Source organism: Leptosomus discolor, chromosome 16 (genome assembly GCF_034619465.1).
Source record: "Leptosomus discolor isolate bLepDis1 chromosome 16, bLepDis1.hap2, whole genome shotgun sequence".
Classification (NCBI taxonomy): Eukaryota; Metazoa; Chordata; class Aves; order Leptosomiformes; family Leptosomidae; genus Leptosomus; species Leptosomus discolor.
In genome coordinates this window covers 7,083,578-7,102,570 of record NC_141406.1, presented here as the reverse complement: position 1 = coordinate 7,102,570, position 18,993 = coordinate 7,083,578, and the positions used below count along the sequence as shown (strand labels likewise).

Genomic DNA, 18,993 nt, shown 5'->3' with positions numbered 1-18,993 from the left:
TTGTGTTTGTTTTGTGACTTTCCTCCTGGAGGGGCAAAGAAAGGTAAACGTAGTCATCTTAATTTCCTATAAACATTTAGGAGCACTTGGTCATTGATAAGCATGTGTTTTTAAAGAAAAGACAGATGAAAGGAAGAGAAAAAGGAGGCAGAAAACCCTCCGTGGACCTTGATACTTGTACATGGTCTGGCGTGGGGTGGGGGGGTTGGCAGTTTACTGCAAAGTGCTGCCTTTGTCATTAACAGCTTGAATTCTGGAAGCACTAGGTGCCTCTGCAAGGTGAGCGTAGAATAGCTTGTCCTACAAAAATATATGTTCCTTATACTAGTATCTGATGGTGTGGCTTGCATGTTAATTTTTTCGTTTTGTAGTTCAGGAAGGCAAGCTGCAAGATTGTTCTCCATGCCTCACTTAGTGCAACAAGAAACAACGCTTGCGTACCTGGAGAACCAGATAGCTGCAGCACTTACGTTACAATCCAGTCATGAATATCGCCACTGGCTCCTTATCTATGCACGGTACCTAGTTAATGAAGGTGAGACCTGCCATGCTGTGTTACTTCTTTGCAGCTCTGATGGACGTTTAAGAAACATTCTGTTCGCTTCATGTGTATGTATGATTGCACTTAACGTTCTCCTTTTAGCACTTGGCTTCTGGACTCAAGGGTTATGCAAAACCAAAACAAACTTCTGAAGTGCATTTGCTTCCTATAGTGCTCAGTACTCAGGAATCCTATTTTGACACGCTGAGATCGTGGTCTGGGGAAACAGTGCCATCTGCGGACTTCAGTAATAGGACTTGCACTGTAAAACATTCCAGTGGTCTGTCAGGCATCTCATATGTATTATCTGGCAGCAACTACAGATGTTTCAGAGGAACCAGCAGCACCTTGTAAAGTATGTAACATTCCTCAGCCAGCTGATGATTGCTGCCTGATGTGAAATGGAAGAGTTGCTCGGTATCTGACACTTTGTACCAGAGTACATAAAACTGCAGAGAATTTGCTTTTATTGCTTGCACTTTATGCTATTTTTTACATTCTAAAATTTCAACAGCCTGTACTGGTGAGCTCCACAGGTTAAATTCTGTGAGGCAAGAAACCCACAAGAATGGTTGCTTGTGTCTGTTTTATGTTTGACTATCTCTATGCTATTGTGTTAAATAAGGCTAACTGACTTTATGCTTCTTGGATTCTAAAGATCTCTGTTGTATCTCTGCTCGTCTGCATTCCAAATTTAGTAGTTCCCATTGTATTAATTCAGCCTTACTCCTCGCTGTGCATAATGATTTTACACAGAGGGAAGCGAAATGGTTTGTGTTAGGCCGCCTAATAGGTGTTGGCAGAATTAAAATTAGGCTCATTAATTCTTGCCTTCTGACCCCTACCTTATTTAACAAGGGAGCTTGGTAAACTGCATATGATTCTGTGTTCTTCCACAGTTGAAATTAAATTTGGGTCATATGCTAAAGAGACAGTTATACTTTTCAAAGTCTTCACTAATTGAGAACCTCTCAATTTGTTGTGTGTGCAGGGTTCATCTTGCACTGTGCAAATGTCGCTACCTTGCATGTGTGTATACACTGCATGTCACTGCAAATTCTGCTTTGCCATACGTGTATTACTGTTTCAGTAGTTTTCTAGGTCTGCTAAATTTTGAAAATTGCGTATCCTATTGTTTGCCCTTGATTCCTATGATGGTTTCAACAATTCTAATCCATTAAAATATTCAATCTATTATACCTTGATTGGCAAGTTACTCTTGAATGGATGGCTTTCTAACTTGCAAGGGAATTCCTCTGTCTGATTTTTGGGGTGAATAAAGCTGGCCTGGAAACTGTGTGATTCTATTAAAGGTTTTCTTTTACTTTTTTTTTTAAACTCTTGTGCATATTGATTGGATCCATTATAATTTTGTTATCTCTTTTTGCTAAGGGTTTGAGAGATCTCTTCTAGATTAGTAATACTTTAATGTTTCAGAAAGATGTCTGGGTTTGTTTTTGTTTTTTTACTACTGACTCCCTTTCTCCAAATTCATATGTTGCCATTAAATGCAACCTAACAACTTCTCCCCTTCACTGGTTTTCATCTTGTGGCTTTCCAACACTTGTGATATCTATTTTGTATTAGTTCTCTGGTTGTTGAAGTGTCAATTTTCCAATGTTTTTTGGTTAAATTTTTTTTTTTTTTTTTTTTAAAGCTGGTATTATTTATGTGGGAGTGGGGAGTGAGGTGGAGATGATGGCAGCTCTTAAACTGGAGTAACTACTTCAGTTTTTCTTCCTATTGTAGATGATCTTTAGCGAGTTTGGTTTTGAGAACTTAAAATAAAACCCTTCAGAACTCTAAAATCCTTTACAAATCATCTTATCTTTTTGCTATCAGAAGATAATATACTTTTTAAGAAGTCAGTGTTTTGGCTTTATTTTTATTCTAGGCTTTATTTTTATTCTAGGCTTTATTTTTATTCTAGGCTTTATTTTTATTCTAGGCTTTATTTTTATTCTAGCTACTTGTAACTCTTTGCTGAACATTGTCAGATACATTGTGGAGTGTTTATATACAATGAAATGCTTATGACTGTGATTTTATTTTCTGATAATATTCAGGGTTTGAATATCGTTTGCGAGAATTATGCAAGGATTTACTGGGTCCAGTCCATTACTCAGCTGGAAGTCAGTGGGAATCAACAGTTATGGTAAGTCCTGATAATAGTTTAACAAAAAACGAGGAAGAGTTTCCCATAAAAATTACAGAACATGGGTACACAATAGAACTTTAATCCTATTTTAACTTAGTGGCAAAAAATCAATCACAATTACTTTTGCTGACCCTGGAACTCTTTCCATACTCTGCTCTAATCTCATAAGCAGGCTTCCTCCCCTGGCACTTGTGTTTATTTCACGTGAAACTAGACAGATGCTTAGTGCCAGAGTCTCAGCTTTGGTGCTGTCTTGAGTGTCACACAGATGAAAGAGTTGCATGTTCAAGTCTCCACATTCTTCAGACAGCAACTTTGAAATAGTGACATGCCAATGAAATGTCTCCCCTTCTCAGAGCGTGTCTGGAGTGTGTAACTGCAGAGGCTGCACCAGCTTCATGAGTGTGTGTAAATGTAAGGACAGTGTTTATTCTGGGAGTCTTATAAGCAGAATAAGAACATAAAATACACAGCCTTCTCCAGGCAGGAAAAAAGGCGTGAACCTTAAGCATACATTCTGAGGATGCTTTTGTGGTTTTTGTGCAGGGTTTACGAAAGAGAGAACTATTGAAAGAGCTTCTTCCTGTTATTGGACAGAACCTCCGCTTCCAGAGGCTTTTCACAGAATATCAAGAGCAGCTAGACATCTTGAGAGACAAGTAGCATTTCCCCAGATTTTCCCCGCGGGGCCTGGTCCGAGAGAAACTGCTGAACAGCATTAACCAGAGACAGAAGAGGAGCGAGAGCCCGGTCAGTAGGGACACTCCTGAAGAGGGCAGTGCCATAAGAGTCTCAGATGCTTCAGGAGTGACCTGCTTTAGTTTTTAAAGAAGCTCACAAGTGGATACGTGAAAATGATGAGTGGATGAGCTAGACAGTTTCCCAAGTGAAACTTAACCATCAAAGCTGCGGCCTCTGTTTCTATGGAAAGTCGTGAATATGTACTTCAGGGGGGTCCTTTTGGATCTGGATCTCATTTTAATATCAAAACTAGCTGAGAACTGTTTGTGGGGTTTCTTGGATGTCCTGTGAAAAGCACAGTACTTCAGAGTACACTGAACAGCATATTTAACCCTGTTTAGGGTTTTTTGCCTGAGGATTTATTGAGGCTCAACACTATATTAAATTAGATGAATGAGCCACGTAAAAAGAAATTTCATAAATATTAAGGTATTATGCAGCCAATAGACTCTTTCCTGTGAATATAATAATAATAAGAGGCTGTTCTAACACATGGACTATTTTTGTACTAGAATTTGCTAACTTGTAATATGGAATTTTATTTGACCGATGATCAGGCTATCTCTACAAAGTCATCTTGTAGGAAACTTAACTAATTACAAAAGCTATGTTTCAAAATAATTCTACCAAATTAACATGTCATCATCTGGTTTTTAATTTTTAAATGTTTGTAAAAGGCATTTTGGGGGGAGGGGGAGGGATACAATGGGGTGGCTCTTTTTGTAAGTACAGAAATAAATGAACATTGCATTGGTTTAAAAAACAGAAAGCAAACCCATGGTCTTGAATTATTACAAAGGGCACAGGCATCTCCAGAAATCTCAACACAGGCTGAATCATGTTAACATGTCTAGAAATAAATAATACCTTCTGGGTGATCTTTCTTCTGAAAGCATGATCAGACAAGTGCTTGTGGTGTCCCTAGAGCAGCTGCAGTGTTTTCTCTTGGAGAGCCACATCTCAGCTGAGGGAGCAGGAGCTGTGTGGGAATGCTTGTGATCTCGGGCAACACAAAGCAAAATAGGCTACCCTGACCATGCCGAAAGCGGTCAGCACTGCAACAAGGAATGAGCTTTGTGCAGTTATGGCCATATTCCTTGTGTGGCATTTCATAATCACAAAATAGTGCTGGTGGCCTGCCAGCGGTTCACCTGTGGAGTGGTTTTGGAATGCCACTGAAACCAAATTAATCAACTTGTTTTCTTCCCCAAAGTATGCTTGGTGCTGGGAAAGATGCAAGTGTATGTGTTGGTTCTTTCTAGGACCTAAGTATTCAGGTGTGCCTCAATTTATGGAGGTGTTTTTGAGTAAGAAAATTAATATTGAAATGAGTAAGTGTATTTAAACCCTTGTAAAAGGACAGTTTCTCTCCTAAACTTCTAGCAAAAACAAGCACCGTCCTTCGCCCTCAGCCAGGCCAAGGACTAGCTGTGCTGTTGTGGACATTGGCTGAAGGGGACTGACTCTTCAGAGGCGTGGCTCTGTGGTTGTGTGGTTGTATGGTTGTCTGGATCCTAGAGGGAGGTATGTGTTAAGGCAACAAAACCCTACATGGAGGGGTTTGCCAGACACGACAGACACCAGATTACTTCTTTGTACAGCAATCTCATGTGCACACTGACTGAAGTGTCTTGAAGAGCAATAAAAACAACTGACTTTGATGCCATTTTGAAGAGTAGCTGTTGTGAGTTTTCAACAAGCAGTAGGAAATGTAGTGACAGCACAGCTTGATTCTGTGTGTACCTGGTGGAGAACATGAAGGTCATAAGGAGAGCCATCCAACTTCCCCTGACCTCTAGCTCAAAAAGTTTAGTAGTACTGTGACAACCAGTTGTGATAGTGCTGTGAATGATTCATATGCTATTGCCAATTAGTCTACACTCATCGGAACAGTCATAGACTCAGAATCATGGAACATTTGGCTTGCAGGGATCTTTAATGGTCATCTAGTCCAACACCCCTGCAGTGAGCAGGGACACCTGCAACTAATCAGGTTGTGCTCACATTGTGCTTGTGTGTGCAGGCAAGCAGCCCACTGAAATGATTAAAACAGGAGATAGATGCTGTGTTCTGGGGTAAAGGTGGGTCTGGTCCAAAGCCTGGTGCAGTCAGTGGGAGTCTGGTTATCTGCTTCCATGGATTTTGACTCTTGACTGTTCTGTGTAGGCAGCTGCCAGGTTGATGGTTTAACAAGAAAAGGACAAACAAGCATGGGTAGTTTTGGAGGTGTTTGATAAGTGAAAGCTCTGAGACAGGCTCCTGTTTCCTCCTGCCAAAGGCAAGATGCTTGGATTCTGGCCATCCTCTGTTCAGCCTTGTGCTGTTCATCCCAGTGTTGTAATGAATGCTATTTAATAAGATTTAAATGTAATTAGCTAAGGGAAAGTAATTCTCTGTCATTAAGTCTTGAAAGAGATGCTGAAATACTTTTTATGAATAGCTGTCTCCGTACTAGACACCATGTAGGTTTTTCTACCCATTTTTTTCTTGGGAGGTTCTGTCACTGCCTGACAGACCAGCAGCATTATGATTTGAAATTCCATGCAAGAAAATACATTTGAATGAGGACGAACATTTGTCTTAAATCGGGTATTTTAGCATTTTCTGCTTACATTCAGCACCTTCTTTTTTCAGACCAGGGCTATGAAAACTCTGCTTAAGGTCGTATCACATTATCGAAGGAAGCCTGCAGCAAACCCAAGAAGGGACGCTTTCAGTGTGCGAGGGGGGGCAGGTTGTTTTGAACGACCAAGGAGCTTTCGTTAATCAACGGCTTGGACGGGGCAACGGGGAACGTCACAGGGGGGATTCGACGTTATTGCTAGGCGACCGGGACTGTACACACTCGCCGGAAACCCGCGGGGCTGCCCCGGCGCCGGTAAGGGAGGACCCAACCGGAGCTACGGCAAAACCTGAGATTAAATCAGATTTAGCTGGGCGGCAAGTCCTCCTCTTCAGGCAGGCGAAAGGCCGCACGTGTTTCCACGGGTGACCTTCCCTACGCCGGCGGGCGGCGAACGAGCACCCACCGCCGTGCGCCCCGCAGCGCTCCCGCCCTTCCGCCCCCTCCGGCCGGCCCGGGCCGGCCCGGCCCCGGAACGCCGCCCGCCGCCCGTGTTTCCGCGGCGCGGCCTTTCGCCGCCGCACCCGCACCGGAAGGGCGCCGCGGCAGCAGCCGTCCGGGCGCAGGAGGCTCGGCGGGGCCCACGGAGCCGCGTCCCCGAGGGTCCCCGGGTCGGGGCCGCCGGGCCGGGCCGCCGCCATGGGGAAGAGGCAGCACCAGAAGGACAAGATGTGAGCGGGGGCGTGTGCGGGGCGGGCGCGGCGGGGCAGGGCGGGCCTCGGGGCCTCAGGGGGGGCGCGGACACGCGGGGTGTGGGGAGGGCCTGGGGGTGCTGTGGGGGGCTGCGGGGGTGCTGTGGCTGCCTGCGAGTGACCCCGCTGTCTCGGCAGGTACATCACGTGCGCGGAGTACACGCAGTTCTACGGGGGCAAGAAAGCAGGTAAAGGGGGGGGGGGGGGGGGTGACGGGTGCCCCCCGTTCACCCCAGCGGGGTGGGTGCTGCAGTGAGCGCCCTGAGCGGAGCGGCCTCTGGGTGCAGCGGGGGCGGCCGAGCGCCTCCCGAGCTGGCCTTGAACCGCTGGGCTGTGCAGCCGGGGGGCCTGAAAGGAGCGGTGCTGGTCAGCGGGAAGACGGCAGAAATGCCCGGTTTAAGGCCCAGGTGAGCTGTTCCTGCCTTCAGCGAGTTCTGCGCCCGCTGGCAGGGCAGAGCTCGAACGCAGTTAATCGTCAAATTTAGACCCAGTGCTGTCAGTCTGTCAGTCTGTCAGAGCTCTGTATTGATTTTTCTCTGATTGTCTAATTTCAGTTGAGGAGTGTACTTGTGCTCTGCAGGAGAAGTCCGATTCTAGTTACAGTTTTGCAAGGTTCAGTGTATTTATCCTTGTGACCAGTACATTGCCATCATGCATATAGCAAACTGTAACCTTCAAATGTTGCTTTGTTACCTAGAACATTGTGTATTTATTAAAATTGTGTTGTGTTTTTCTCCCATAAACAGACCTTCCACGAACTAATTTTAGACGTTTATCATTTGATCACTGCAGGTAAGACTACAAATTTACATTATCATTATTAAACAATGCACGTATTTATCAGACTGTTGACATTGAACTATGTTACTGCTATGATCTTCTGAGGTAGTTACTTTCACTGACTTGTGCCTGCTGTGATAGTAATGTAGCAAAAAAAAATTCAATAAAAACTGAAACAATATCTATACTTTCCATTATTAGTGTCTGCAGAGATTGGAGCTGATGGCTAAAAGAACATGCAAGTGATAAAATAATTCAGAACAATTATCATGTACATTCTAGTCTTTCAAATCTGTCTAATCAGGGCTTGAATTTACTCTACCGTGCTCAGAATATGCTTGGTCAATCACTCATCTTTCTGAGGCAGTGATTAGGTAGATTGAAGGGATATGCTAATTTTTTGTGTTTAAAGTTTACTGCTTGAAGTGCTGGAGTGAAAGAGGGGAGTTAGTAGAGGTGGGTTAGAAATCCTTTTGTAAATTTAATAGTTCAAGAAGTTACCATCCGCATCTACGAACTACTGCTGCTTGGCTAAAAGCTTGCAGGGGATGCTGAATGTGGTTGCCAGTTACTCCCTAGCCTGTTTCAGTGCAAAGACAGCGAGTGTTTCTGCTTGAACCATCTTTTATGCTGGTGGGGCCCAACATGGCAGTGGAAGTGGCTGGGGAATATTACAGCATCCCGTGGCTCTGTGGCTGTGAGTGCTGGCAGCTACACGTTGCTGAACTGCTCTATTTCCTCCCATGGGTTTTGTTGTTAACCTAATTTATCTGCATAAATCAGGTAGTGGGTATTGGCAGCCACTCAGTATTTTTATTGGTATAGGCCTTGCTATAATGTGCAAGTGAATCAGCAAAATGTTATTTGCCTCTGTCATCATGATTTCCAGCTGAATTTGCTAAAAAGTATGTGTACTTTTTTTCTAGTTTGTCTCTGCAGCCATTTGAATACCCAGTTTGCACACCAGATGGGACAGTCTTTGACATACTGTAAGTTACTGTCTATACTTAGCTTTATTTTTGTGTTGCTGAACTGGTTACAGCTGGTAATCATCATTTGGTCTTAGCAAGTTGGCAAAAATAATCAATGGAGGTTTCTGATGGTGCTTGTTGCTTATTACTTTGTCCCTTCTCTTTTCAGGAGCATTGTTCCTTGGATAAAGAAATATGGAACCAATCCAATCACAGGAGAAGTAAGTAGTGATGGGTTGTGTTCATGTGATGTCTTTGCTTTCTTTATGCTCGGTTTCTTGTTTAATGCGTGGGAGAAACAAAAACGCCTTAATGAAAGCAAAAGAAGTTGAATGGGAGTGCTATTTTGTAGTATATTTGTGAGATCAGCTTTGCTGAAATAACTGTAGAGATTTACTACAGCTCTGTTTAGCTGAAAAAAAAAAAGGGGAGCTTCTGGATTCGAGACCTGGTATCTCCTCACTCTCATCCTTCTAATGATCTTTTTAGTAGAAAATAATCAGCCTCAAACTGTGTGTGGAAGAAAGAGGAGAGCATTTTATTTTATTTTATTTTTAATTTTTTTTTTTTTGCATTGAGTTATAAATAGTATGGCAGAGGAAATGTGCAGTTCATTTATATAAACTCTCATGGTATCTTGCCTTTCTTACAGGTGTGGCATGATTAAAATGTATATAGATGGAAATACGAGCTCTTTTGTTACTGCTAGTGATGCCCAGAAAGCCCAACTGGGCATTGCTGGAAAAGACTCTGTACTGCTGCCTTGTATAATCAGAGTTCTAGTCCGTACAGAGCATGGGGCTGGCAAACTCACCTCTTCATCTGTGATTAAACTTGCAGTGATGTTTCCTAGCCAAAAGGATATTTGGCTTTATGGTGGTTAGAGGTTAATAGATGATATTATGAATGGTAAGCTTAAGCTGCAAAATCTTTTGAGTTATCTTGACAATATATTTTAGAAAGCTTCTGACCTGCTTCTGTCATGATAGTTCACTGTGAGACTGGGATTTCACGCTATGATCAGCACCTTCGTGGTTTTTCTCCCTTTTTCTGCAGAAATGATGATTCTGAAAGGATTACTTTCTGTAGTAGTATGAAATTGTAAAGCACTAGATAAATATGAAGTATTTCCTTGATGGAATTATTTTTTTTTCTGGTGTGTTAAAAGAGACCGCATTGTTTGTGAGGGCATAGAGGAAAATTTTAAACAGAAATTGCTGCTTGAGCTACTGAAACTTGTCTATTCCTTCAGTAAGTGCAGTTACTTTCCCGAGCATTAGGTGGCAGCCGTTGCACAGGATTGTTGGTTGGTTCGCAGATGGCTTTGTGGTATGAGATTACCTTTGAAACATCTTGTGTTTGATTAAAGATTTTCCCAGCAGACAGATACAAGGAAAAGCTAAATACAGATGCAGCAATCCAAACTCTAAACATGAACAGGCTGTCTGAGACTCAATATCTTCAGTTATAGCAAACTCCAGGTGTGTTTGTGCAATGGAGAGATGACTGAACGTCTTTCTTCACACAGGAAGAGGCAAATGTATTGTTGTTGAGAAGGAATGGAATTACAGATATTTGATTTGTTTTTGCCAGCCTGCATCACCTTGCTGCTCTGTGCAGTCGTTGAGAGTTGTGGTGTGTTGCCAGACCAATTTTTTTCACTCAGAGCAGGTCCATGACACCTGTTCTCATTTCAGACGTGATGTGGTTTAAAATTGCTTTGCATAAATGCTAAGCAAGAAGTGTAATGTGTCTGGTGGTCTTATGTAACATAGAGAAATGGGGATTGTGCAGGATATATTTGGTGAACCATAAATGCTCAAGTAAAGCCTGACTTTGATATCTATTACTCAGCCTTGTGCTTCTGTAGTAGATCTGCAGTGCACCTCCAGCTCCCCTCAACGTGCATCCCCTTTTCCTCTCTATTGCTCTGTTTGAGGAGCCCTTTCTTCTTCCCTTTTATTCAGTGGTGGACTTGTGCGGTACAGCTCTGTCCTCCACAGGATGAAGGTGTTCCAGACTGCTTGGAAGAAAAAGGAGATGCTTGCTCTCCAGAACAGCACACAGCCCTGCTGAATCCAGCCCTGTGGAGCTCTAAATTGAAGAGTGGGGTTGAAGAAAGTGTCATAATTTAGCCTTTGTTTCCCAGGGGGCTAGCTCTGGTTTTCAGAAGGGGAGGATGGTGTTGAGCAGGAAGGGGATGGGGCGGCTGGGACAAGGCAGGGTAGGTTGCAGAGGAAGTCAGTGAGTTGAGCTTGTGCGTCTCTAAACTGTACTGCCCTCTATTTCATCTGTCACGGTGTATGCACCTGCTGTTACTTGTACAGCTTGCTCATTGGGGAAACCAGAAAATATTTTCTGTAATGAGTTGGTGACTTACAGAAACTTAAGACTCCAAGTTTGTTTAAAAAGGAATTGAGCCAGATTAGCTGCAGTGCCATGTTTTGTACGGTGACTTAGGAAGTTACTTTGCACAGGTTGATGGTTCATCATTGGTGATGAGGCTCTGGAGAATTTTTCCGTTTTTTTGACTTGAAGTTAAAAATTAAAATGAATTCTTTGTGGCTTGTATGTCTGTTGTTATGGTTTGCTGCAAACCAAACAATTTAGAGAAATCAATAGGCTACTTGGAAAAGGTGCTGTTAATGGTGTACTCTTGGTAGTCACTAATTCTGTCTGGCTGTCTTATTTCTGAAGTGGACCCCTCCGTGGAGAATTGGAGAGCCTTGCAATCATTAGTATATTTATCTTTGCAGTGCTCCCAGGGGGTGGGGCTGTGCTATTCTTTTATTAATTGGATATTTGTGGGCTGATCTACAAGTGACTTCTCTGATTCTTCTGAGTCCTAAACTATTGGACCTTTTTAGAGAAACTTTGCTATGCCAAGATCACAGTTATTCTTTGATATGTTTAAAATATTTTAAAATTTTTTGCCTTCCTTCCCTATACTTCCTCATGGTTTATGGTTTATTTTTTCTTGCTTTTCCAAACATTCTCCTGAAGTGCAGTGTGGACACCGACATCTGTTTAGGAGAAGCAAATCATCATTGACCTTTGTCTAGAGTTTCCCATAAGCTATTCCAGAAAGTAGCTTTACATTTATTTTTTCCCCTTTTTAATAATGCACTGCGGTAAAAAACCCCTTCTGTTACTACACCAATATTTTTGGAAGAAACAGTGCATCTCTTGCAGCTGAACTACGGCCTGTCAGATGGCATTGGCTCACTCACTTTTTTTGTCAGCTTTGTCATGACGCTGCCCTAGCTTGTGTTTACGCTAAAATTGCATAAAATAAAGAGAAAAATCATAGTTAGCTCATTCCTTTGTACTGGGAACAGCACTTTGGCTTCTTGGGCTTGCAGATAGTTGCACGCTTGCCAGAATGTTTCATGTAGCGGCGATAGGACACCAGCATGCCTGCACAAGTCAGCCAACTGGGCTCAGGAGTACCTGTTTCCAAGAAATGAGATTGGTCAGAGCATGTCTGGTTTGTTGGAATCTCAAATATGAACAGATGATAGATCTGCATGAAGGTAGCAGCATGCCTTTTGACAGGAGTTCCAAGGAAGTTGTTCTTTGTTTCATGGATATGTTCTAAGTGGGCTGAGCTATTTTTCTCCTTTGTATTGTAATGTTTCTGATATAAATACCCATTTTTTTCACTCTGGTTCAGCAGCATTCTAACTGCATGTGGGCAGGCCAGATTATTGTCGTGTACTTCAGCTCCATTCAAGACTGGCTTTGTATCATTGGGTTAGTGCATCTTTTCCCCTGTCTCAGCAGTAGCGATGGTCTTTGTCTCTGGTTCCCCCTTTTCTGTGGGAAATTAGTTCTTTTGAACAGTTGAAAATCAGTTCTTCTCTGATGTTTAAGGCTTTGGTCCGAAGTCAATTTTGTGACTGTTTTGAGTGCATCTGCTTTTAAACTCATAGAGAGGGCTCACCTGTGTGAATTGTTTCTGCACTGCTCAGAGCAAACTAAAATCCATGTGTCTGCTGATGCTGCATAACCCACAGAGGTAATCCTCATGTTAAGGGCCACATGCAGGTGTGTGGCTGTTGCATATGTACGTCTTGAAGAGCAAACAGGATTCAGTCGAGTTAATTTAACTTGGGCTTAACATATGCCTAGGAGTTCACGTTGAGACCTGAAGATGCTGTGCGGTGTATGTATGAGACTAGGCGTCACATTTCTGGTCTGAATGACGTAGAATAGTTTGTGTTGTGCTCTGTCTCCTGCAAGGTTAGGATCCAGACCTACAGGCCAGAGAGAGCTTTTTCTTAAGTGTCACAACGTTTTAGCTTCTTACCAGGTTAAATAGGAAAATTTTTATAAATTCTGAGAAATTTTTTTTTGGGGTTGGGAAAGCCTTTTGCTTGGACTGCCTCTGAAGGTAATCGTTAAAAGGAGTCTGGGGTGTCTAAAGAAGTAGTAGAAGGCAGAGCCACTGACAGGAAAATGAGGACTAACTTTGGAGTCAGAAGGCTGAAAATCTCTGTCTTTTCCCAGTAGGACATCTGCCTTCTTAAAAGAGAGAGCTGTACCCAAAGTTTTGCCCTGTGTACAAGATAAATATTTGCTATTGTTCTCCCACACTCTTAATCTTGTATTTACCAAATAAAAATGGCTTGGGGTGAGATTATGACTAATATGATCAAATAATTGTGGCAGTACAGCTGCCTGCCTCATGCAGTAAGACTGTCTGATCCATGCTTTGAAAGCGCCGAGAGATGCACATCTTGTACCTGCAATGTCCTGCAGCAGAGATGGAGCCTGTAGGGGACACCTCCTCACTCCAGCACTGCTCACATAGGAACATAAGCAGTGCCTTTTGGTCTTTAATCATTTGTTTGAAATAAGGTTGGTAGGATGATGCTGGATAATTACAGGCACTTTCAAAACCAATAGCTTCTTACTTTTAAAAGAAAAAATTGCAATCAAGCCTGTTATTTCAAAACTTTGGAAAGTCATTCTCAAATACATTCCATAAATATGTTTATTAGCCAATTCCTCTCCCAAATGCTGGTGGCTATTGTTACTTCATTTTATTGTGAAAGCAGGGTTTCTTTTCAGTTTGATCACCTAGATTTCAGTCAATCTCATAGAAGTCAGTTGCTGGTCTTGCGGTGAGAGAAGCTTGCTGACCAGGTTAATGGAGAGGATATAGAGAAGATTACTTTTTTAAGGCTGAATTTATTAATCCCACTTTAAAAATTAACAGCCAACCTTACAGCACTTTTTCTTTAATGCACTAAAAAGTCTCTCACTGTCTAAATGAGGGAAATCCTGCCTGAAAAGGATGCAGAAATTAGAGCAAAGGTGAAACTTTCTTAAACGTAGAAGTGTTTTTACCTTATTTTGAAAGCACAGATACAGAAATAGAAAGCACTGATAATTGTTTCTTCACCTGAGAAGTGAACATAATGAGAAAGAGGTCTTAGGTATATTTTTTCTTCTTTTGCAATATTCTGAGTAAAGAAACTGCAGCGTGTCAGGAGTGTGGGAAATACCAGGTACTGTAGGAACAAGTGTTAAAGTTCCAGCCAAGACTTTGTAGCTCACTACAAATTGCTCTCCGCCCCTATCAAATAATCATCACAGGGCCTGTGTGTTTCACGAATGGATTCCTGTGAGTGTGCTGGATGAGCTTCACACATTGCTGAGTCAGAGGTGTTGAGGTCAAGATCACAGACAAAGCTCATTCAACGCTGAGTTGAGTGGAACAGGTCTCCAACCTGAACGGAGGAGAGGACAAGTTCAAGTTTCATGTGACCCGTGTTGGCTAAATCAACAGTGACTATGGCTTTTAACTTGGTTCATACAGTCTGTGTGGTAATTTGCTGCAGATTGCTGCTTTAATTGTGTTATTCTAGGTGTTTCTAGATAATGAGCAGCAAATAATGGATGTCATCAGACAAGGATCTGTAGTTTGAAGGTGACCTCTTTCATGCCAGCGTAGCAGTAGCTGCTGTTGGAATACATTGTCAGGAAAACGTTATAGCTGTCACTAATGTCCAGTGTGATGTGTTTTCTTGGTGCTTGTCTAGACCTTTCTGCAACATGGCAGTAATACTACCTTAGGATTTTGATGATCTTCTCAAGATGGCACGCTGCAGCAGTAGTCAGATTTTCCTTGTGACTCTTCATCTTTTTCTCTTGAAAGGTCTTCTTTGCTCTTACTGTTTTCAAAGAGGTTATGCTTACTCTGAGCATTTTCACTCTTTGTCTAGATACAAAATATTGAGAGGAAAATGTTGTGCAGCCTCCATAGACAGGCTATCTCCACATCAATTTTCCATATCTAGAGTGCTGGGACTATATAATTAAGGGCAAAATAGATTGACCAGTTGAAATATTTTTCATTATGTAGAAAAATTCAGGAGTGAAACATCCCTTTTTTTTTTTTATTTTGCTCAGCATCGGAGCACAGCACCTGAAATCCACATACTCTGCTACTCCTTGGGGCTTTGGAAATGAGTGATCATTTAGGTGGATCAGTAACTTCAGGTCTCATTTGGCTATAGCATAACTGATGTATAAATGAGAATTTTAATTCTTCTCTAGAGAATGCTTTTGACATACGTCAGAAGAAGTTGCGCATCTTCAGCTTTGAAATTCAAAGTATATTACTTAATTTGTGTGATGCAACCCAGTCAAGTCTTCATATATTGCATAGGTTTAAATGTCAATTTCCCCCTTTTTTCCCCCCTTTTGTTTGTCTTACAATATTTTTTCCTGTACATTGGAAGTGAAGAAAGGAGATTTTTTGTTTATTTGTAAGAAAAGTTTCAGTGTAAGGTGGGAATACAGTTTTGTTCTGTGTGAGTAACAGCCTATTACAGAGCAGAGAAAAAACCTTAGAGAAATAAAACCAAGGGAAACTTTGTTGTTGAAAAATGATTCAGACAAATCCAGCTTAGTTGGTTTTCATGTGTTGCAGAAAGAAGGGTGAAATGATCAGGAACTGAAAACTGTAACTCTCTGAGGTCTTCGGCTCTCTTGTTGTCTGCCTTGCAAACGGTGTGCTCTGTCTTGAACGAGTGTTTGCTTTCTTCCTGCTCTGACTGCTGAGAGGTTCTTCTGATGGTTTTTCACTGATATCTTCTGTAAATTTTGGGTTTGACCAGGTCAGTCTCATCTGTATTTGTGCCAAAGTTGTGCTTCTTTCTGTTAGTGTTTACAGCTGTGTGTTTGGTACAGAGGAATTTAATGTGTTCTTGACATTTTCTTGTTAAGACTTATATTCTCCTGTCAGATGTTCTTCTCGCCTTTAAGTTCTGTGTACCCTAAGTGGTCACAGTTGTCCTTCTCCACATCTGTTTAGTTTTAATTTATCTTCTTTGAACAGAGTTAACCATACGCAGTAAATGCTGAGTAAATGCCTTGTACAGTGGTGGGAATATTTTAATCTCTTCCTGAAATACTTTGATAATACTTTGATATATTATACATGACAGTGTAAGACAGACAACAGTTTCATTATATGTGTTGAGATACAAAGGGTGCTTTCAGAATATGATAATTCATTGCATTTTCTCTTGATAGCTTGGGTCATTTCAGAAGCAGGTACTTATTTATAAATAAGAGTTAGCCAGGATGAGCAGTGGTTCTTCCTTTTCTCTTTATTTTTGTTTCCAGTTGAATGTTGCTGCCTGTATTTCTGTGGCCTGTAGCAGTCTTTCAGGCACGGGTGGTTACGGCCATGGTCATTAAGCATCTCTCTCCAGGTGCATTTTTGTCTGGGGGCAGCAGGCACAGGCTGCTGTTCAAATGCCTAGAATCCGCTTTGAACGAGATGAACTCTTCAATATGCAGCAACTGAACCGTGTCATCTTACCTCATTTGCTTCAGAAATTATTAGCTTTTAGTCAACAGTCTAAATGAGTTAATATTTGGCTAGTGGCCATAAATTTTCAAGGCCCATGGATAGAACTGTGTAAGGACATGATTCCTGCACAGAGGAATGACCAGAAAGTCTTTGTGTCACAAGTGGAAATGGTCATAAAACACGGGGCGGGGGGGTCAAGGGGATGAAGGTCCCAGTGAGGCTGATGGCTTGGAAGGTGACTCCTTTTTTGTTGGATTTTCTGAAACTTGCCCACTCTCATTTGTTACTGATGAACATGTGGATGGTTGGTTGTTTCTCTTCCAAAGTTGTATCTATGCGTTTTGCAGTAGTGCACCCGGCACCCCTAAGAGTTAGCTTTTGTCTATTCTAAAAGGGGGATTTATTTTTCAATTCTCTGTATCTTTGGGAAACTGGAGGGTGAAGAAGATGAGATTTGCCTAGACTTACTCTTCAAGTGCTTTATCAGAAGGAGACATTTAAAACCCTTTCGTGTCATGAGTCACTGGCCAAGCTACTGTGCCTCCTTCACACCTTGCTGATGGGGATTGTGGTGGTGATGGGCAGTGTTTCATTCAGCAAGCCAGCTCTGGACACAGGCAGATAAATGTATCTAGCATTATTCCTAATGCATTATTTCCTTTACAGCAAAAAAGTATTTACATATAGGTTTTACAGACCGAACAGATGGTCTGTTTTTCCTTTTCTGTGTTTTGGTGGAAGTGTGCACATTGGATGGGGTTTTGTGATTGTGACACTTGAAAAACTAGCAGCTGTGAAACGCTCTAGCCTTAAATGAGATGCAGTAAGAGGTTTCCCACAGATCCTTACTTGCCTGTTTTTCACTAAAATTGGAGACTAGCTTTTTGATGCTTCTGCAAAGCTTTATTTTCTCTGAACCATGTTGTATTTGGCTGTGGGTCTCCTGGATTGATAGACTTCTGACTGCATTAAGACTGCGGGTTTAATCTCGCACATGAAACTACACATCTTTTTCTCATGGTAATTTCTGTTAATGTGCTCTTTGACAGAGCAACATTATTGCTAGTATCTGTGAGCCATGTGTGTTATCAAGCGTATCTTTATGATTCTCTGGACAAGGCTTTGGTGACCATATGGTGTCAGTTTAATTAAAATTTAAATATGGAAATACAGTGGTCTGGAAGTGGGTAATGAAGGACCTTTTGTGTCCATTTCCATGCCAGTTCAGTAGTAGATGAAAGCAGCAAACAGCAGCTTCATCCAAGAATGTGAATTGAGGGTATCTTTTTAGCAGTTGGTAGACAGTTGTTCACTTGATAAATATGTGGCATTTTTGTTGTTGAACTGAACGTAGAAACGATACCTTGAATCATGAGACTATTCTGGTCTCTTGGCTGCTGACCCCAAATTTTTCATGAAATATTTAACTACATGAAGATGGCTTATCTTGTTAAAATGGTGCTGCTGTTTCCAATCACATTCCCATAATGTGTAGGCTTGTGCCTTTTATCATAATTAAATCCATTTATAAGACCTGAAGTAAGTAACGCTATACATGGAGTCATTCCAGTACTATTCATTCAATTCATATCCCCATATTTCTTGAAGGTTTAATAGCAGGGAAAATTGTAAGAGAGCTTCTTAAAATGTGAAGTTGTATGCAAAGAGTAACAGGTCTCTAAAGGAACCTAAGGATTTAATACAAAATTCATTTGCTTTTGTTAAGCTAAATTTGGTACTTGGTAGGCAACATTGTGTTTTAAGATTAGTATTTGGTTTGGCTTTCTCTTCTATTTGAGGTAACTCTGTGTTGCATGTTTTGGTGGGATGAGAACCTACCAAATGGGCATGCCAGCCCTGGATGATTTTGTCCTTGTGTTGTCAACCAATTCAGATGTGACACATTAATTTTTCCCTACAATAGCTTCACTGGATTATTGTGTGTTCCTGCTAGAGGCCATTCAGAAGGGTGTCCAATCCCCAAGTGTCGAACATTTTAACGCTAACTCAATTACTGTAGATAGAGCAGGAAAGTCTATATTTACTAAATACAACTCTTGCCACACGTCACCAGCCCTACCCATGCGCGGGTAGAGAATCAAATGAGCCCATTTTGATTGCTTTTCAGGCTGGTGCATATCCAACAGGGTCAGAGCCTCATTAACAAGAAGAACATGCAGCCACAGACCAAAGAGATTCATAGAGTGTAACTAATTGATGTGCGGGGATTGTAGGTCATATCTTCATGAGACACGGAGCGATGACAGAGAATGATTTAATTCGAAACAATCGGCATGCTTCATCCGCAAGCTGCCACAGTGCCCCACTAACCTACGCATCGTCATAACCTCTGCTTTGGGTATCGATAAAGGATGCTGCCCTTTGGGATCCCGCAGGAGCGAACGCTGTCAGCTGACAGATGAGAGCGCGCGGGGCGGTGGGGCTTCTCGCTGCTGCAAGAAAGTAGGTCATGGCCAAAAGTAGCCTTGGCTGCCTTTGTGGAAGTGTGCCTGCAAGAGAGGAGTCAGCTGAGAAAAGAGCTTGCACAGGTTTTGCGTTTGTTTTTTCAGCCCTTCCTTGCTGTGAAGCAGCTGGCACTACGTGCCGTGAAATGCGTCTGCTTTCCAGTATTCTTGCATAAAATATTTTTAGAAGTGAA

At 42.0% G+C, this 18,993-nt stretch overlaps 2 protein-coding genes across 4 annotated transcripts in view; both read left to right on the top strand.

The window, feature by feature from the left end:
- Window positions 1–4,247, top strand: part of HIRA (histone cell cycle regulator) — a 39,838-nt gene extending 35,591 nt beyond the window's left edge. For all 3 annotated transcript variants that reach the window (XM_086473914.1, XM_086473913.1, XM_086473912.1), the window contains exons 23-25: window positions 372–535; window positions 2,608–2,696; window positions 3,246–4,247. In XM_086473914.1, the coding sequence (XP_086330040.1) occupies window positions 372–535; window positions 2,608–2,696; window positions 3,246–3,362 (370 nt within the window). In that variant the 3' untranslated portion in view covers window positions 3,363–4,247. The remainder of the gene's footprint in view (window positions 1–371; window positions 536–2,607; window positions 2,697–3,245) is intronic.
- A 2,455-nt stretch (window positions 4,248–6,702) lies between these two features.
- Window positions 6,703–18,993, top strand: part of PPIL2 (peptidylprolyl isomerase like 2) — a 73,026-nt gene continuing 60,735 nt past the window's right edge. The window contains exons 1-5 of the mRNA XM_086474056.1: window positions 6,703–6,734; window positions 6,894–6,943; window positions 7,502–7,547; window positions 8,462–8,524; window positions 8,676–8,727. Coding sequence (XP_086330182.1) covers window positions 6,703–6,734; window positions 6,894–6,943; window positions 7,502–7,547; window positions 8,462–8,524; window positions 8,676–8,727 — 243 coding nt within the window. The remainder of the gene's footprint in view (window positions 6,735–6,893; window positions 6,944–7,501; window positions 7,548–8,461; window positions 8,525–8,675; window positions 8,728–18,993) is intronic.